General features: G+C 37.0%; 3 protein-coding genes across 4 annotated transcripts in view; all 3 read left to right on the top strand.

The window, feature by feature from the left end:
• LOC125201345 (disease resistance protein RGA2-like) overlaps positions 1–6,606 on the top strand; it is a 29,846-nt gene extending 23,240 nt beyond the window's left edge. Inside the window, exons 3-4 of the transcript XR_007172879.1 lie at positions 4,113–4,116; positions 6,462–6,606. The gene's annotated coding sequence lies outside the window, so the exon portion shown is untranslated. The remainder of the gene's footprint in view (positions 1–4,112; positions 4,117–6,461) is intronic.
• LOC125201344 (putative disease resistance protein RGA3) lies at positions 2,927–6,606 on the top strand. Of its 2 annotated transcripts, none has more exons than XM_048099415.1 (2): positions 2,927–6,327; positions 6,446–6,606. In XM_048099415.1, the coding sequence occupies exons 1-2, from the start codon at positions 2,939–2,941 to the stop codon at positions 6,468–6,470; spliced, it is 3,414 nt and encodes a 1,137-aa protein (XP_047955372.1). In that variant the 5' UTR covers positions 2,927–2,938; the 3' UTR covers positions 6,471–6,606. The 2 variants fall into 2 exon arrangements, with proteins under 2 accessions (XP_047955372.1, XP_047955373.1); XM_048099416.1 differs by lacking the exon at positions 6,446–6,606 and having other exon boundaries at positions 2,927–5,347; positions 5,467–5,640.
• Positions 6,607–10,560: 3,954 nt separating this feature from the next.
• Positions 10,561–13,262, top strand: LOC125213316 (putative disease resistance protein RGA3). The gene is made up of 2 exons (XM_048113794.1): positions 10,561–10,576; positions 11,012–13,262. Exon 2 carries the CDS (start codon positions 11,031–11,033, stop codon positions 13,260–13,262), a length of 2,232 nt encoding a protein of 743 aa, XP_047969751.1. The 5' UTR covers positions 10,561–10,576; positions 11,012–11,030.
• The last annotated feature ends 8,169 nt before the right edge of the window (positions 13,263–21,431 follow it).

The following is a 21,431-nucleotide window of genomic DNA, read 5'->3' as shown; positions in this document are numbered from 1 at the left end:
TAGATAATCAAAAGGTGATCTTGTCATTCTTCTTCTTAAGAAATAGAGTGCGGTCTGAATAGTCATACTTCTTCATTACTTCGTTAAATCTCCCAAACTATGCTCTTGGAGATTGTTTCAGTCCGTACAATGTCTTCTGGAGTCGGCAGACCTCCCCTGCTCCAAACTCATCAATGAATCAGGGTGGGGGTTCCATGTAAACTGGTTTTGGTAGTCAATCTGCTCTGCCTCAAATGAATAGTGTTGTCAACCAATTACTCCACCATTTGAAAACCTATCCTTGTAGAAAAATTTCATAATCACTTTCCAAAACTAAGAAATCCATCAAATCTCATTAATCATGCGGTTCCTCTTTTGACTAATTAAAGACTGAAATGAATGTTAACAAACACCTAACATGACTAAATTAGCACTGTATGTTACAACTATATTTTGTATTGTTCTTCAATCGCAAACATCTTTAATGATCATGAAGAAGAAAAGAAATTGGAATTGAATGCAAATGATTTTTGGAATGTGAATTGGTTGTTGAGGAAGAAGATTATGCTTGAGGGGTATATTGGTAATTTAACAATTCTATTCAACACAAGTCACTACTTCAACCAAACGCATTATATTTATAGCCCATTTCCAGCGGCCCATTGTTTTCAGCCCAACGCATACTGAGTGGAACATATCCAATTCCAAAACTCTTGAAAAGCCCACTTTCTCATTAATCTTGTTTATCACTTATACTTTACTACTCCTCAATTTTGATTTATACATATATTGTTTAGTTTGGAAGATTGTATAGATTCTATTTCGCAACTCAATCCTAGAAAAATAATCAGGAAAATTAGTTATAAATAATGGAAATAATTAGTTATAATTAATCACCTCCAACTAAAATAATCTCACGACTTAATCCTAAATTATATTTTGATACTACTTTATTTAAAAAATCGATACTAATTGCTAAACATCTACAAATGACACTGGATAGTTAGTTTTGAACTTTATTAGAGAGAGCAAAAGGGGTGGGGTATGAATGATTGAGAATTTGATGAGTGATTGTCGATTTTTCATAATGTAGGAGAGAGACTGAGAGATTTGTCTATCATTTCAATCCACAAAATTTACAGACATTCTTTATCTTCGGAGATAAACTTCGAAGCATTTTCTCTCTTTAGATCTCTCACTATCAGCAACTCAATCCTGCAACAAGTAAGTACCATATGATCAGTTTTTATCTTTTATTTTCTGTTTTAGGGAATTTTTAAATTTTGACATCTTGTAACTTTTCATCTTGCTGCTGCTTTGAGGGAATTTTTAAATTTTCTGTTGTGTGTTTTTTTCATGGTTCCATTTCCATATATAGATATCATAATTTTGCGATTTTAAAAAATAGTGAAATTTAAAGCTTGATTGCAGAAAAAATTTATGCTATAAACATAAATCCTTAGTTGTTCTAATAAGAGTAAAATCAGGTTAGTATGGAGTGGAGCAGGAGATGGTGTAGGAAAAGAATTAGGTGATCCGGACTGCCTAAAACAATAGTACTAATAATTTTGATGTCAAAATCATAAAAACAGCTTTCTTACCACGACACATCATCGATTAGAGAAGGAAACCGTTCCATGGTGGCTTCCATTCGCTCAAGATCATTCGAAAGCTTGTTAACAATTGTTGGCTTATGTACATCAAGTCATCAACCTATTCAGACAAGCATGCAACAAAATTTCATAATAAGTTCTCGAAATATAATTAATCATTTTGTTCCTCTGCTGACTTTAACATTGATATGAATGTTTACAACACTGCAGTAGGAAAGAACAATACCTTAGAAGATTAAATTGGTGTAAGACCTAATGCAAACTAAATTCTAGTTTCAAGAAAATCAAATCTTAATTTCCATCATCCGTTTCTCAAAATTCATAAAAATACATAACAGGTCCTCGCAAGCATATAAAGAAATTAAGAACACGTTGGGTAAACGAGCAAGTGAACGTGAATTTAACTAAGATAAACAAAGAGTTATTATTATTACAAAGAAATTAACAAAGGTTTACTTATTTCTTGTAAATGTTAAACTTTTGAAGATTTTGGCTGGTGTCTAATAGTTGAGCTTTAAAGTTTTTACGAAAATTATATATATAATGTATTTGCAACATCAGAAAGTATACGTAACATGTGATCACAGTATCAAACAGTATATATACATGTGAACGTTGATTGCATTATTTGATTCAAGAAAAACAGACATAATTGATTGTACCAAAAAGTAGTCAAAAAGGAGAGTGTATTCCTTGCAAATCCACCACAACTTTACAGATATTTTTCACCTTCGAATATAAACTTGCAAGCATTCTCTCTCTAGATCTTTCTTACCATTTGCAACTGAATCTTGCGACAAGTAAGTTTTCATTTTCAATTTTTATTGAGTGAATTTTTATATCAAAACAACTTGTAAATTTTCATCTTGCTGCTACTTTGAGTAACAAGGATTGTCCTATCTTATGTGTTGTGTATTTTATTACATAGTTTAATACATATATTGATTTCAGAATTTTTTGACTAAGGTTTATATGTGGGAGTAGTTGATTATTTCTCTTTTTTTCAAAAGTCATGAAGAATTCAAAGAAGGAGCTTTTTGTTTTTATGGATAAGAAAAATACACAAAAATTGAATCTTTGAGACTTTTTATATGCTTTTTCAAGAGATAGAGAGATGAAAGAGTTGGAATTATGATAATGTATGTTAGTGTTACTTGTTAGTGCTACAAATTCAATAATATGATGGGCGAGTATATTTTTTTATGATAATGTATGTATGTTGGTATCAGTGCTACAATGTTCTATAATATGTTGAGTGAGTATTTGAATAATCATTACCAAGTTTACAATTACCAGCATAATTAAAAGCATTTTCTCTCTGACTTTAGATCTCTGTGTGTGAAACCATGGATGGAGGTGCTGCTGCCATTGAAGTTCTTGTTCAAAACCTGATCAACACTTTGAAGGATGAGTACTCTTTGATTCGAGGTCTCGATGGAGCTGCCCTACAGCTGCAGAGGACTTTGGACATGATCCAAGCCTTCTTGAATGATGTTGAGAAGAAAACCATCACTGACAAGGCTGTCAAAGTATGGTTGAGGGACCTGGAAGTCGTGGCTTTCGATGCTGATAATGTCTTGGACGAACTCAGCTATCACCTTCTCCACAAAAAAGTGGAGAAAATGAAGACACCCAATCCTAGTCCCAAGGCCAAGGATAGGGTCCTATCATGCTTCTCATCCTGCAAAAGCATTTCGCGTCGGCATAATATGGCTCACACAATCAAGAATATCAATGCAGAGTTTGAGTCTATGAACAAAAGGGCAACAGGCCTTGGCCTTCAGAGCATACTTCTGAATGCACCTGTTGCTACTCATACTTCCATTGAGACTAATTCAATCATGTGTGATCCAATCTTTGTCGGAAGAGATGATGATGTGTCTGCAGTAGTTGGCATGTTGACCCATATCCCCCAAGATCAGACCATCTCCATTGTTGCTCTTGTCGGAATGGGGGGTATGGGGAAGACCACGTTGACCCGGAATGTTTTCAATCACGAAAGGCTAAAGACATTCGGATCGCATATGTGGGTTCATGTTTCTCAAACTTTTGATCCAATCAGTCTTTTCAACAAAATGCACTCAACATTGGCTTCAACTACCGGTGATAGAGTTGAGCGAGTTGAGCAGGAGGAAGCTATCCTGAACAAGCTTCGAGAAGTTCTCAGGTCTAAAACTTATCTTCTTGTTCTTGACGATGTTTGGAATGAAGATATTCTGAAATGGGAAGGTTTTATAAATAACATGAAGGGAGTTTCTTCCACCAAGGGAAATGGTATTATCATCACCACCAGGAGGGAAAATGTTGCTTCAATTGCCGACCCATTTCATATTCATCGAGTGAATGGCTTATCAGATGAACAGTGCTGGTCCATAATCAAAGCAAGATCTTTTGATGGAAATGCAGAAGTTCCATCAGGATTTGAGACGATTGGGAAAGAGATTGCAATGAGATGTCAGGGTTTGCCCTTGGCTGCCAATGTGGTTGGGGGTGTGCTTCGTCGCTGTAAATCCATGCAAGATTGGTGCTCCATCAAAGAAAATTGGCTCTCGGATGATGAAGGAGGTGAAAATATCTCAAAAATATTGAAATTGAGCTATGATCATCTGTCTTCGCCATCACTCAAGAAGTGTTTCGCGTTTTGTTCGATTTTCCCCAAAGGTCGGAAAATCAAGAAGGATGAGCTTATTGAACTTTGGATGGCAGAAGGGTTTCTTCAACCTAGCCGAAGAGATGATATGGAGTCCGTGGGCAACATGTTTCTCAATGTGCTTTTACAGAACTCGTTGTTGCAAGCTGCAGAGGGAGATTATCATGGAAGGGAAAACTATGTGATGCACGATCTTGTGCATGATCTTGCATCTTCTATTTTATCTAATAATGCAGATGGCAGCACTCTAATTCAATACATGTTTCATGAAAAAGAATCAATTCATATACCAGAAGCAGTATCGAGGAATTTACGTACATTACTCTTGGGAGATGAAACTTGTGTTACCATATTCTCTGACTTCAAATGTCTGCATACTCTAACTCTTTATGGTCGTAAGTTTAAAGAGTTGTCCATTTCAATTAAGGAGTTGATACATTTGAGAAATCTCAATATTTCCGACACATCAATTGACAACATTCCGGAGTGGATTGGTGAACTCCACCACTTGCAAACATTTGGAGCAGAAATATGGGGATTAGAGAAACTGCCAAGTACATTGAAGTACTTGATTAACTTAAGGCATCTTCATTTATGGCCGGATACGAAGTTACCAGCAGAGATTGGGAAATTAACTAGTCTCCAAACACTTGGGCACTTTAAAGTGGGCAAAGAGAAGGGCTACCAAATTGAAGAGCTTGGAAGTTTGAAGAATCTCAAAGGATCACTATGTATTCGGAATCTCGAAAGGGTGCGTGACAAGGAAGATGCTATGAAAGCAAATCTGTTGCAGAAGTCAAACTTGTCTGAATTGGTGTTTAAATGGGATGATGATAGTGATGCCGACAGAAATGATGAGAGTGTGTTGGAGGGCCTTCAACCGCATGCAAATCTGAAGGTGTTGGGGATTGATGGATTCAAAGGCAAAACATTTCCAACATGGTGTAAGAAGATGGCAGTGCAGGATGGGCCTCGAGGCTCTTGGGTACAACTTGATAACTTGTTTCGGATATCACTTGTGAATTGCTCGGAGTGTGAGGAAATCCCAATGTTGGATCACTCATTGCCTAATCTCAAATCTCTTTTTATGACAAAATTGAAAGAGGTGAGGTCCATAAATTTCTCATTCAAAAATTTAAAATCTCTCCATATATACGACTTAGAGAGATTACAATATCTGCCAGAATCGTTATTCTCTAACAATCAGAGTCTCTCAAATTTAAGGATCGTAAAGTGCCCTGTGTTGAGTGAATTACCATATGGGCTGGACACCCTCAATTCTCTAGAGGAATTGACCATCAGTGATTGTCCAAATTTGAAGTGGATCAAGAATCCAAGCCGTGGAGCAAAAAAATATCAAGGAATCCTCCATCAGCTGATAATTGAAGGGTGCGAAAAGCTGATAGAATTGCCATGTCAAATTCTGGAGTCGTCAGCACCCACAATCAAGACACTTTTATTGAATGAATTAAGGAGCCTAAAGAATCTACCTATGCTAATTGACTGCCTCGCCAAATCATGTCCTTGCCTCGAAGTATTGAAAATCAGAGGTGTTCCTAATTTCATGGCAAGTGGTACTATTGGGAGTTGGAGTTTAGGCAGGTTGAGGGCATTAGAGATAGATGTGAGTGTGGAGTGGTCAATGGAGAGTAGTGATGCCATCGGAGCGACTGTGGAAGGGATGCTGCAAGGATGTGGCAACTCGCTTATATGGCTACAATTGAAGGGGGTGGAAAACTGGGAGTGGGTGCCCCAATCAATCCAACACCTCATTGCTCTTTCTGAGTTGGAGTTAGAGAATATAGGGGTACAAGAATTGCCCCAATCAATCCAACACCTCACTGCTCTTTCTGAGCTGAAGTTAGAGAATATAGGGATAGAAGAACTGCCAGAATGGTTGGGAAACCTCTCATCCCTGGGGAAGTTAACTCTAGTAGGTTGTAAGAAGTTGAGGTGTCTGCCCTCTGTTGATGCATTGGAGCGTCTCACTCGGTTACGTTGGTTAGCAATTGCAGATTGTCCAGAACTATGTATTGATTCAGAGTTGCGCAACCAACTGAATTTCACCATTGCGGTTCATATAAAGTAAGTACGGAGCATCATATTATGATATTGTGTTGAGGAAAAACAGTTGCAAAGTTGCAACTCCTCTTCTCTATCTCTCATAACATTTAATTAACCCTTTGGTTTTGTACATGTTTAGATGTTTAAATAGTGAGCAGAGCTGAAAATGGAGTCCGGATGAAGTCAGACCAAAAGCAAAGTCTAGAGAAAGAGCAGATTCATCACAATATTCCACACTAGATTCATGAAATTCCGATGTATGAAATTCAGATTTAAATGAGGAAAAAAGGTATTTAATCACACTAGATTTAGGATATCTTTAATACTGAGACATCTTCATTGTCATATAAATGATTATATGAGAATTATATGAAAATCACAGAAATGTCTAATGCTACCAAATTTATGTGATGAATGAGAATAGTATAACACAAATGATTAATGATTAAAAGTTTGATAGCTCATGGCCTTCAGCAGTTTCTTCCATTTTTCATGACTTGAGATTTCATTAACTGTTGGGCTAGTAAATTAGTTTCGGCCCATATATAAATTGTTAGTGATTATATAGTTTGAGCCCATATTAAAAGACCATATGTATTGACACTGTTGGGCCATATTTTGATTGTATAGTGTATCTGATATGCGAAGTGCAGGTAGCTATCGTAAATGCTACCTGGTCACAATTTTTGTACCGGGTCAGTATGATAGCCTATCAGTGCAACCAAACGGGGAGATAGAGTCCGATAGGAGGCCTTATCTAGGCCTATCAGTGCAACCAAACGAGGCCTAAAGGAATCTTGTAGAGTAGTTTTGTGAATGTGCATATTATGTCATAAACTAATCAACTATACAATGACTAATTTAAGGTCAATATATAGTTTTAAATACCCACTACTTGAAGCTCTGCCTGTGTATTCTTGTTGTATTATGTTTATAGCTATATGCCTCACACCATCTACGATTGAATCTTGAGAGGGAGAGGGAGAGATATTCATCCTACCGGAGTTACATCCACAAAATTAAGCATATCAATTTTCATTTCTGTGGAGAGAATTCTTTCTTCTTTTTTTTATCAATTAAACAAGCTGTAATTTGTCATCTTAGTACCCACTCTTTGGTATGTTTGAATGATTTTGAGAAGAAATCTATACATGGGATTGATTCTAATTGCGTAACATAATTCTCCAACTCTAATCATGTTTAGATAGAAAAAAAGATTGAAAAAGAAGAACATGTCAACTAGTTAAAGATGTACTACATTTTACTGTACCGTCTTTGATTTGTGCATTTATTAATACATAAATAAAAGTAAGCAGCAACATCTTGTAAATAAAAACTGCCAACTATCGACCTATTAATTAATTTTGTTACATTTGATTAATTCACTACTTTCAACCAAATCTTCGGTTAACTGAATTTGGGCGAAAAGAAATTGGAAGTGAATGCCAAACGGTTTTTGGAATGTGAATTTTTTGGGAAGAAGATTATGCTTGAGGGGTATATTGGTAATTTAGCAACTCTATTCAACACAAATCACTACTTCAACCAAACGCATTATAGCCCAATTCCAGCGGCCCATTGTTATCAGCCCAAAAACATCCAATTCCAAAACTCTTGAAAAGCCCATTTTCTGATAAATCTTGTTTATCACTTAAATACTTCACTATACTACTCAATTATAATTAAACTCGAAATGTCTATGATAGGGAGAGAGAGTCCAAACTCCAATTGGAGAACATAATGAATTCTACGGTTTGGTTTACTATACTTAGTATGTGTGGCTAGTTCTTCTTTGTTGCTTCTATCATTAGTAGGATAAAATGATTTAATAATTTATTGAAATCTATATTTAATCCAATGCTTTGGTTTTCATCTTGTTATGATGCATATGAGATACTACTATATTTATTTACCTCTTTTTTAAATACTAGTATCACTTTTACTTGGAAATTGGATAAAAGCATAGATGAGGAATTTGCACATTTTATCTTGTTCATAGAGAAATTCATATAAATGTGGACTTAGGTGTGAAAGATTCTTTGAAGTTAAATTACTTCTTAGTTGTCGATTTAGAGAAATTAGTCTAGTTTTTATTGTTCTTCACAAGGATGTCAGTGTAGTGGAAAATTGGGAGTGGCTGCTTCAATCAATTCAAAATGTCAATGTTCTTTGGTGGTTAATGTTAGAGAATATATAGATAGAAGAATTGCCACAATGGTTGGGGAACCTCTCCTCATCATTGTAGATGTTAAATCTAGTTGGTTGTAACAAGTTTAGAGATTAAAGATTGTCGGGAATAACGTATCGATTCACAATGGCGCAACTGTCCTAATCTCATAATCTTAGTTGATGGCGACTGTGTTTGAAAGTTGAAGCTAGCATGTTGTTCCCCTGTTGACTAATTAAACACTGAAATGAATGTTAACCAAAATGAAATCAACACCTAACAAGACATAATTATCATACTAATATTACATAAACAAACAGAATTCTAATATCAAGACAATAAAATCTTCAGTTTCTCATTCTGTTGGTAAAATTCCATAGAAGTATAAACAAAAATACATCAGGTTCAGGGGACATAATTTCTATCTATCTTGCTCTTTCACATTGTTTAGGTAACCAATTCCTGCAAGAAGATGAAGACATGCTTTAAGATTAACAAGTTAGGGGAAACGGCAGACTATATACTAAACACTTTGAAGCATAACAAATGATTTGCTTAATGAATAAGAATTTTGATATGATTAGGTAGTGATCTATTTGTTCATGTCTCAAATATGCTTATCATAATTGTTAGTAAAAGTGAAAACTTGACAGTGCAAAATATGGAATGTTACGCGACAGTCTCGTCTCTCGTGCCTAAGACACACACCATAATGTCAATATTTTCCCAACACAATGTTATTTGGAAGTTAGAATGTTAAATGCATTGATATAATATAACCAATATGTCTCCACATAGCCACAGATATCATGTAAAGAACACACCAAGTGAAATATTTGAAAGATCAACTAAACGATCAGTTAGTACAATGATAAAAGGATCATGTCAATAGCACATGCAATTAAAATCACAAGTCTTTCCTTTTGTTCTTAGATGAAGTTTCTTCTTCTTCTTAAACAATGGTCCGATTATATTTGATTCGATAAATGCAATGTATGATTATATTTCCTAAGAAACATCAGTTGTGGGAAAATCCCAGATAAAATCAAGTTCATGATTTTTACTGTCAAGATTTTAAACTCTGTAGGAAAAATTTAGAATTCCACCATATTTAGCCATATTATCAACCAATAGCCATAATAAATTCAGTATATGGGATAATTGATACTATTAAAATTTACTTTTATGTATCAAATCAGAAAAAGCTAAGATTTTTCACCATTTACTCTACACCTACACGCCCAACCAACAATTTAATGGTAGAAGAGAGTGGTTGTACTTGTACAGCTTTTCCCTACTAACTTCTTGACTTCTTTTCCATGTGACTGTAAATGTTGAACAATTAAAGAATTATTTTGAGACTGGTTTATAGTTATTGGACTTCAAATTATTTCGAAAATTAGAGATCTAGTGCCTAATTAATTGCAAGAAATAAATTTGTACCTAAAAGTTTTTAAAATACTCCCTATGTCCCATAAATTTTGTCACACTTTGATCATATACGAGTTTTAACAAATATAATAAAAAGTTAGTTGAAAAAATTAATGAAACATGGATCCTATTTTTTATATACTCCCTCAGTTCCATTAAATATGCAACATTTGGGATTTTATGTAGTGTTGTTTAGTGTGTTAATGTACAGATAGTAATGTAAGAGCGAATAGAATTAGAGTTATTTTTATTTTAGGATAAATTTCATTTTTAATTGGACAATTCAAAAAAGAAAATATTTCATATTTAATGGGATAAATGGAGTATTAGTTTTTAATAATAAAATATGAGTGAAAATAAGTTAATTGTAAAAGATGAAATGTGACAAATTTTGTGAGATGGATGAAAATAGAAAAATGTGAGAAATTTCAGGAATGGACAGAGTAATAAACTATTCATGTGATCATATATCTAAAAGTACATATGTTAACATAGATAATTGTGTCATTTCAGTCAAGAAAAAGCAGACATATGGAGTAATTGATTGTACGAAAAACTAGTTGGATAGTAATTATCAAGTTTACAGATACTGTACTATTTTTCACAAGATAAACTTGCAAGCATTTCCTTCTCTAGATCTCTCCCATCATCTGCGACTGAATCTTGCAACAAGTAAGTTCATTTTTTTTCGTTTTTTGTTAATGGAATTTTCATACCAAATCAACTTGTAATTAAAGTTTCATCTTGATTGTCCAATCTTATGTGTTGTGTATATTTTCATAGATTTAAAAATTGATATCATAATTTTTTGACTATGATTTATTTGTGGGAGTAGTTAATTGGTTCTTTAATTTTTTTAAATGTATATAGAATTGAAAGGAGCTTGCTGTTTTTGTGTATGAGAGAAAAAAGTACATAATAGATGAATCTTGCTTTTTAATTATATGATTTTTCAACATAATATGGTAATTTATGTTGGTGTTACTTTTTAGTGCTACAAGTTCAATAATATGATGGGTGAGTATATTTTTTTTTTATGTTAGTGCATGAGTATAAGAATGATCATTCACATGCTTACAATTAAAGGCATTTTCTCTCTGACTTTAGATCTCTTAAGTGTGAAACCATGGATGGAGGTGCTGCTGCCATCGAAGTTCTTCTCCAAAACCTGATCAATGTTTTGAAGGAAGAGTATTTTCTACTCCACGGTCTCGACGAAGATGCCCAGCAGCTTCAGACGACTTTGGGCATGATTCAAGCCTATTTGAATGATGCAGAGAAGAAATTCATCACCCAAGATGCTGTCAAATTCTGGTTGAGGAAGCTTGAAGCTCTAGCTTTCGATGCTGATAATGTCTTGGACGAACTCAGCTATACTCTTCTCCAAAAACAAGTTAAGAAAATGAAGACACCCACAGCCAAGGATAAGGCACTATCATGCTTCTCATTGTGCAAAAGCATTGCGCGTCGGCATAATATGGCTCACACTATCAAAAAAATCAATGCGGAGTTTGAGTCTATGAACAAAAAGGCAACAGATCTTGGCCTTCAAAGCGCACTTCAGAATGCACCTGCTGCTGCTGCTGAAACTTCCAATGAGACAGATTCGATCAGTCGTGATCCGATCTTTATTGGAAGAGATGATGACGTGCCTAAACTAGTTCACATGCTGACACATATCCCTGATGATCGGCCCTTCTCCATCGCTGCTCTTGTCGGAATGGGGGGTATGGGGAAGACTACGTTGACCAAGAAAGTCTTCAATCATGAAAGCATAAAGGCTCGATTCGGATCACTTATTTGGGTTCATGTTTCTCAAACTTTTGATCCAATTAGTCTCTTCAACAAGATCTATTCAACGTTGACTTCAAAAACTTGTGATAGAGGTGATATCAAGGAAGTTATCCTGAAAAATCTTCAAGAAGCTCTCAATGCTAAAACTTATCTTCTTGTTCTTGATGATATGTGGAACGAAGATGTTTTGAAATGGAAAGACTTTAAGAATTCCATAGAGGGAGTTACCTCTTCCAAGGGAAATGGCATTATCATCACTACCAGGAAGGAAAATGTTGCTTCAATTGCTGAGCCATTTCATGTTCATCCTTTAAAAGGCTTATCAGATAATGATTGTTGGTCCATTATCAAAGCAAATGCTTGTGATGGAAATGGAGAAGTTTTATCACAATTTGAGAATATTGGAAGAGAGATTGCAACAAGATGTCATGGTTTGCCCTTAGCTGCCAATGTAGTTGGGGGTGTGCTTCGCCGCTGCAAGTCCGAACAAGAGTGGCGTTCCATCAAAGAAAATTGGCTCTCGGATGATGAAGGAGAAAACATCTTAAATATATTGAAACTGAGTTATAATCATTTGCCTTCACCATCACTCAAGAAGTGTTTTGCGTATTGCTCGATTTTCCCCAAAGGTCAAGAAATCAACAAGGAAGAGCTGATTGAACTATGGATGGCAGAAGGGTTTCTTCAACCAAGCCAAAAAGAAGGTATGGAGTCTGTGGGCAGTATGTTTATAAATGAGCTGCTACAGACATCTTTGTTGCAAGTTGCATACATGGATGAGTATGGAAATGTGGCAGGTTGCGCGATGCACGATCTCGTGCATGATCTTGCTTCTTCTGTTTTATCTAATAATACAGATATCAACACCCCAGTTCGATACATGTTTATCGAAAAAGAATCAATCCATATTCCGGAACAAGAGGCCAAGCATTTACGAACATTACTCTTGGAAGGTGAAACTTCTGGTACACTGTTCTCAAACTTCAAATGTCTGCGCAATCTAACTCTCGCTGGTGAAAGCTATGAAGAGTTGGCCGATTCAATTAGGGACTTGGTACATTTGAGAAATCTTAATATATCAAGTACAAACATTAATAGCTTGCCGGAGTGGATTGGTGAACTCCATCACTTGCAAATATTGAGAGCAGAATTAGGGGAATTAGAGAAACTGCCAAGTACATTGAAGTACTTGATTAACTTAAGACATCTTTATATATGGGAGTGTACAAAGTTACCGGCGGAGATTGGGAAGTTAACTAGTCTACAAACACTACCACACTTTGAAGTGGGCATAGAGAAGGGCTACCAAATTGAAGAGCTTGGAAGTTTGAAAAATCTCAAAGGATCACTAAAGATTCAACATCTTGAAAGGGTGTATGACAAGGAAGATGCTATGAAAGCAAATATGTATCAGAAGTCAAACTTGTCTAAATTGGTGTTAGAATGGAATGAGGATAGTGACACTGACAGAAATGATGAGAGTGTGTTGGAAGGCCTTCAACCGCATGCAAATCTGAAGATATTGAAGATTATAGGATTCAAAGGAAAAACATTTCCAACATGAACATGGTGTAAGAAGATGGCAGTACGGAATGATTCTCAAGGCTCTTGGGTACATCTAGAAAACTTGATTCAGATATCACTTACGAGTTGCTCAGAGTGTGAGGAAATCCCAATGCTGGATCACTTGTCTAATCTCACAAATCTTTATTTGAATGGTTTGAAGAAAGTGAGGTCCATAAATTTCTCCTGCAAAAAGTTAGAACGTTTCTCAATATACGGATTAGAGAGATTGGAATATCTTTCAGAGTCATTTTTCCATAATAATCACAGTCTCTCAGATTTATCGATTGCAAAGTGCCCTCTGTTGAGTGAATTACCAGATGGACTGGACACCCTCAGTTCTCTAAAAATATTGACCATCAGTGACTGTCCAAATCTACTGTCCAAATCTGAAGTGGATCGAGAATCCAAGTCGTGGAGCAAAAAAATATCAAGGAATCCTCCATGAGCTGATAATTGATGGGTGCGAAAAGCTAATGGAATTGCCATGTCAAATTCTGGAGTCGTCTGCACCCACAATCAAGGCACTCGTATTGGAAGGGTTGAAGAGCCTAAAGAATCTAGCGGTGCAAATTGACTGCCTCGCTAAATCATCTCCGTGTCTTGAAGAATTGACAATCAAAGGTGTGCCTAATTTCATGGCTAGTGGTTTTATTGAGAGTTGGGATTTAGGCAAGTTGTGGAGATTATAGATGGATGTGAATGTGGAGTGGTCAAGGGAGAATAGTGTTGGCATTAGAGAGACTGTGGAAGGCATGCTGCAAGGATGTGGCAACTCACTTAAGGTGTTACGACTGAAGGGGGTGGAAAACTGGGAGTGGATGCCCCAATCAATTCAACACCTCACTGCTCTTTCTAAGTTGAAGTTAGAGAATATAGGGGTACAAGAATTGCCCCAATCAATTCAACATCTCACTGGTCTTCAGGTGTTGGAGTTAGAGAATATAGGGATACAAGAATTGCCAGAATGGTTGGGAAACCTCTCATCTATGCAGTGGTTAAATCTAGTTGGTTGTAAGAAGTTGAGGTGTCTGCCCTCTGTGGATGCATTGAAGTGCCTCACTCAGCTACATTTGTTAAAAATTGAAGATTGTCCAGAACTATGTATTCATTCGGAATGGCGAAATAATCCCAATCTTTACATCAAGGTTGATGGCGTGCGTCTATCTTAATTGAATGTCATAACAAGTAAGTATCATTTTTGTTGTTGTGTTAACAATTTCTTCATACAGATTAAACCCAAATTTCATGAGTATTAATATTTAATTAACCCTTTGGTTTTGTACATGTTTAGATGTTTTTGAACATACAAATGTTCTATTTTTTCTTCCTAGGTATAGAGGAGAGCTGAAAATGGAGTCCGGATGAAATCGGAAACCAAAAGCAAAGTCAAGATACATTCCACGTGGACTGTGGGATTCATCACAACATTCCACATGCATGCGTGGGACGTCGTGCTCTGTCCAGAACATCTTCCGCGATACATTGTAGCAGATTCATGAGATTCAGATTTAAATGAGGAAAAGAGGCGGTTTTTGGGCATTCCAAACTCCACAAAATAGAGAGAAAACGACCAAGAATAAAAAAGGAGAAGAAGATCAATCATCCAAAAACTCCATCATCTCAGAGACAAACTATCACCGGCAATTGGAGAACATCATGAATTCTACGGTTTGGTTTTTTATACTTAGCATGTGTGGCTAGTTCTTCTTTGTTGCTCCTAACATTAGAAGGATAAAATGATAGTAGAATAATTTGTTGAAATCTATATTTAATCCATTGCTTTGGTTTTCATCTATAGCTATGCTGCATTTGAGACAGTAGTATATTTATTTACCTCTTTTTAACATCACTTTTTACTTGGAAATTGGATGAAAACATAGATGAGGAACTTGCACGGTTTATTTTGTTCATATAGAAATTCATAAGTGGACTTAGGTGTGAAAGATTCTTTGAAGTTTTGCTTCTTAGTTGTCAGTTTTGAGAAATTAGTCCAGTTTTTATTGTGCTTCACAAGGATGAAGGATATAAGTGTAGTTGGTTGTAACAAGTTGAGGTGTGTAGCCTCTGTGTTGGGATTAAAGATTGTTGGGAACTGCGTATCGATTTGCAATAGTGCAACATCTCAAAACCTTTTCATATGTGGTTGGACTGCTTATACTCTGTTTTATGATGCAGTATATTTATTTGCCTATTTTTAATATCACTCTAACATGAAAATTGCTTCAAAGCATAGATGAGGAACTTGCACGTTTTATCTTGTTTACAGATAAATCCAAAAGTGTGAATGATTGCTTGAAGTTAAATTACTTGTTAGTTGTCGATTTTGAGAAATTAATATAATTTTAGTAGGAATAATTCACTACTTCAAGCCCCATAGTGGCTCCATCGCTGATTGTGCTAATTCAACTGCATGATCTGATCAAACCGTGGAAACACACAACACAACAAGTAAGTTAGTTCTCTAATAGTTGAGTTTTGTTTTTTTTTTTTTTTTGTTTTTTTTTCTCTAATTGTTGAGTTTAACTGCTCTGCATACATAATTGTTATGAATTTAGATCTATATATATTCATTTGAATGGTGCAGCAAGTAAGTATTACTTCTGATATATATTGTGTAGAGGAAAATAATTTAGTGAAGCAAAGTTGCAATTTTGCATCAATTGTGCACATCAATTGTGCAAGCAAATCCAAATAAGATTTGAACAAGTATAAAATATGGCATGCAATTGTTTAGTTTAGCCAAGACAAGCATGTAGCACAATTTCATAATCACTTTTCGAAATCTCATTAATCATTTAGTTTATCTGTTGACTTAAACATTGAAGTAGGAAAGAACTAGAAATGAAATCAATACCTTGGAAGATTAAATTAGTACTATAAGAACTAATGCAAACAAAATTCTAATTTCAAGAAAATCAAATCTTAATTTTCATCATCCGTTTGTCAAAATTCGTAAAGATACAAACCAACAGAAAATTATTCCACAGAATACAGATACAATCTACATAACAGGTCAAGCATATAAAGACATCAAGAACACGTTACAAGCAAGTGAACGTGAATTGTAACTAAGAAATAAACAAAGATTTATTATTATTATTATTACTCCCTCCATCCAAATAAAATAGTCTCGTTTGTGGACAACACAGGTTTTAATAAAAGTTTGACAAGGTATTAAAGTAAGAGAAAAGGAGAAAAAATAGTAAGTAAGAGAGATAAGGGGGAAAAAGTGGGTAAAGTATAGGAGAAAGGAGAAAAAGTAGATAAGAGAGAAAAATGAGATGTTTTTTGTGGACATCCAAAATGATAGTATTATTTTTCGTAGATGGAGGAGTATTACTATTATATTATTATCATTATTATTATTATTGTTATTATTATTATTACTGTTGGGTCTCGGTGGCGCACACCCGAACTCCACATTAATATGATATTGTCCGCTTTGGGCAAAGCCCTCACGGTTTTGCTCTTGGGGATCTCCCCAAAAGGCCTCTTACTAATGGAGTAGGGGTAGCCCATTTATACACTTGCAAGTCTTGTTCATTCTCCGATGTGGGATATGGTTTGCTCCCTTTCAATCCTCCCCTCAAACCAAGACCACCAGACCAAGACCACATGTGTGCCTCATGTTACAGGTCCACCGGTCACCACAGGTCTTGGTCGAGACCGTCACATCGGAGAACTTGCAAGCGCAACCACCGAACCCCGAGCCACACAGGCCCAGCCCTGAACCAGGGCTCTGATACCACTGTAGGGATCAGACAAGTCCGGGTTCACTATTTACCGAGACCTCTTTGGTCTTGTATAAGAGGGCTAAGCCAGACCCTCACCCACGCGGCTTATTTACAAGTTAATACACGAAACGTTTTACAAGTAATGAACACTAGCTATTACAGGTTCTTGACCGAACCCTAGCTAGAACCTCGGTCCTCGATAGCCTGCACACTCAATAGAGACAGGTCAGTAAACTGATGCAAGATCCTTTCGGATCTAGAACGGTATTAACAAGTAGAACAAAGAAATCAGATAGATCAATCAAGTTTGGCTCAGACACCCGCCAAACAACTCAGATCTATTCAACCAGAAACCAGCCCAAGGGAGCACCGTTGATTCCACCAGTGATTCACCTCACACCGTAGACACCAACACTCAACACCTCCACTACTGGATTCGTAACTCTCGAACACAAACTCACACAGAAACCCTCACTCCAAGAAAACCCTAGTTCTCAGAGAACACCAAGCAACCGAAGTAGTTACTTCCTCCAACAGCTTCACAAGATTTACCACACAAGAAACAGTGACATATCACAGGGAAACAACCGGAGACTCATCGGAGAAGAAGAGAGCGGATTGCAGAGAATCAGCGAGTAGAGAGAGAGAGATAAGACTGAATTGGTTGAAAGAGAAACGGCTTACACACACATATACCGCTCGCCCTACATCCAACGGCCACAACACACGATCCAGATAGAGGAGACACGTGGCAGCATCTAGTGCAGCGAGGTAAGTGGTTTGGGCTCAGCCCAATAATATCATACGGGCCAAATAAATAATCAGCCCAATATGATCAGACAAGTCCGGGTTCACTATTTACCGAGACCTCTTTGGTCTTGTATAAGAGGGCTAAGCCAGACCCTCACCCACGCGGCTTATTTACAAGTTAATACACGAAACGTTTTACAAGTAAAGAACACTAGCTATTACAGGTTCTTGACCGAACCCTAGCTAGAACCTCGGTCCTCGATAGCCTGCACACTCAATAGAGACAGGTCAGTAAACTAATGCAAGATCCTTTCGGATCTAGAACGGTATTAACAAGTAGAACAAAGAAATCAGATAGATCAATCAAGTTTGGCTCAGACACCCGCCAAACAACTCAGATCTATTCAACCAGAAACCAGCCCAAGGGAGCACCGTTGATTCCACCAGTGATTCACCTCACACCGTAGACACCAACACTCAACACCTCCACTACTGGATTCGTAACTCTCGAACACAAACTCACACAGAAACCCTCACTCCAAGAAAACCCTAGTTCTCAGAGAACACCAAGCAACCGAAGTAGTTACTTCCTCCAACAGCTTCACAAGATTTACCACACAAGAAACAGTGACATATCACAGGGAAACAACCGGAGACTCATCGGAGAAGAAGAGAGCGGATTGCAGAGAATCAGCGAGTAGAGAGAGAGAGATAAGACTGAATTGGTTGAAAGAGAAACAGCTTACACACACATATACCGCTCGCCCTACATCCAACGGCCACAACACACGATCCAGATAGAGGAGACACGTGGCAGCATCTAGTGCAGCGAGGTAAGTGGTTTGGGCTCAGCCCAATAATATCATACGGGCCAAATAAATAATCAGCCCAATATGAAGTCCATCACATAATATTCAACATACTCCACCTTGGACTTTATTCTTGGGAAACCAATCTGAGGTGTTGGCTAAGGCTAAAATTCATCACAGCCTACAAGGCAACCCCCACTAGGGAGGCCACCAGGTTTGCCAATAGACACCAAAGGGCTGACACCCATTAGTCTAAAGGGCTTCATGCCTTCAGCTACCTACCACCCTTACCACAGTGGGTAAGCTAGCTGAGGTCTTTCCTCGGGACATGCAATCTAACCTAGATCAAAATGCAAATACTTGATGCAGAAAAGTAGTTTTTCAAGTGGTAAGCTTTTTGTCCCCATGTCAGCAGGGTTTTTATCAGTATGAATCTTTTGAAGAAAAACTTCCCCTTTTTCTACAACATCCCTAATGTAATGAAACCTTACATCAATGTGTTTAGTTCTATCATGGAAAACAGGGTTTTTACATAACTAAATTACAGACTGAGAATCAGAGAACACAGTAGGAGAACATTTCACAAAATTGAGTTCAGAAAGAACTCCCTTCAACCACACAGCTTCCTTCATTGCCTCTGTTATGGCAATGTATTCTGACTCAGTAGTGGAGAGTGCCACTATATGTTGCAGTTGTGACTTCCAGCTAATGCATGACCTGCCAACAGTGAATACATAGGAAGTTGTGGACTTCCTTTTGTCCCTATCATTAGCATAATTAGAATCAACAAAACCAGTAAGAATCACCCCATCATCACATCTAGAATAGCACAGCCCATACTTTGCAGTAAGTTTCAAATATCTCAGAAGCCATTTCAAAGCTTCCCAATGAACAGGACCAGGATTGGCCATGTATCTACTCAAGCAAGACACTGCATATGCTATGTCAGGTCTGGTACTGACCATTAAGTACATGACTGAACCTATAGCATTAGCATAGGGAACTTTCTTCATAGCATCAATATCAAACTTAGTTTCAGGGCACTGACTTTTACTCAACATAAAATGAGCAGCTAAAGGCACTGAAGCAGGTTTAGCATCCAACATGTTAAATTTTTTCAGAATTTTGTACACATAAGGTTCCTGATGCAGCACAAGGGTATAATCTTTCCTACTTCTGAAAATATTAATCCCTAAGATTTTCTGAGCATCACCCAAGTCTTTCATGTCAAAATTCTCACTCAAAGCAGACTGAACAGCCTTTATAGTTTTCAAACAAGGTCCCATTATAAGCATGTCATCAACATACAACAATAAGAACACAGGCACAGAGGAATTCAGACCCTTAACATACAAGCATGCATCAAAAGTACTTCTCATAAAGCCCAACTTATGCATACAACTATTAAACTTAATATTCCACTGCCTGGGGGATTGTTTCAAACCATACAAGGCCTTTTTTAACAGACACACATGATTAGGAAACTTAGGATCTATAAAACCTTCAGGCTGTTTCATGTAAATTGGTTTATCCAAGTCACCATGCAAGAAAGCAGTTTTAACATCCATTTGTTTTAGCTCCCAATCAAAGTGAGCACACAAAGCAAGCATCAATCTCACAGTGGTAAATTTAACAACAGGAGCAAAAATTTCAGTGTAATCTACCCCCTCTTGTTGAGTAAAGCCTTTTGCTACCAATCTGGCCTTGTACCTCAGGCCCTCCACCTCATTTTTCAGTTTATATAACCACCTGCAATCAACCACAGATGCACCCAGAGGCAGAGGTACAAGAATCCAGGTAAGATTTAATCTAAGAGAGTGCATTTCCTCTAACATAGCCTCATGCCATTTACTCCAGAATTTAGACTTCACAGCCTGCTTGTAGGACTGTGGCTCATCTCCATCAGATTCATAAACATTGAAAGCAAGATTAATAAGAGCAGCCAGACCAACAAAGCCATCAAACCTAGGAGGTTTCTGAACATTCAACCTTCTAGGTCTGTCCCTAGCTAACACATAATCACTCAAAAGAGGAGGATCAATAGCATTTCGTATACCACTAGGGCTGTTAGGCACATTCTGGGTAGGCTCATGGGGATTTCTAATAGGACTAGCATGCACATTATTATTATCACATTGGGGCACATTGTTAACATCATTACCAGGTAACTCCCCCTCATTAGGTGTATCATCAGGAAAATAGGTTGGGTGAGTATAGAAGAAAGGCTGCTCCACCTCACTTGGAGCATCCACTGAATGCTCCACATCAGTGGGCTGTTCTGGGGACTCCACCTCAATAAGAGGGTCACTGTCCACAGTTTCTGAAGCCGGGTTAGGAGTTACTTTTAGGCAGGGGAATTCATTTTCATTAAAAACCACATCCCTGCTAATAGTAACTTTAAACCCAGGCACATCTCTCAACCAAACTCTATATCCTTTAACACCCTCAGGATATCCAAGAAAAACACCCTTTCTAGATCTAGGATCAAGTTTATCAGTTTTAGTATGCACAAAAGCAGAACAACCAAACACCCTTAGATGAGAAATATTCAAGGATTTTCCAGTAAACACATGTTCAGGGCACTTCCCTAACAAAGGAACAGAGGGAGACCTATTCACTAGATAACAAGCAGTCAACAAAGCTTCACCCCAAAATTTTTTAGATAAACCAGATTTTGAAAGCATACATCTCACTTTATCAAGTAAAGTCCTATTCATCCTTTCAGCCACCCCATTTTGCTGTGGTGTGTAAGGAACAGTCTTATGCCTTTTAATTCCAAAACCAGCACACCAATCATCAATCTGATTATTACAAAATTCAAGACCATTGTCAGTTCTAATAGCCTTAATTTTCTTTCCAGTCTGAGTTTCTATC

Source organism: Salvia hispanica, chromosome 1, assembly GCF_023119035.1.
Source record: "Salvia hispanica cultivar TCC Black 2014 chromosome 1, UniMelb_Shisp_WGS_1.0, whole genome shotgun sequence".
In the NCBI taxonomy this organism is placed as follows: Eukaryota; Viridiplantae; Streptophyta; class Magnoliopsida; order Lamiales; family Lamiaceae; genus Salvia; species Salvia hispanica.
The sequence above is the reverse complement of the archived record's forward strand: the minus strand, read 5'-3'. Positions and strand labels throughout refer to the sequence as shown.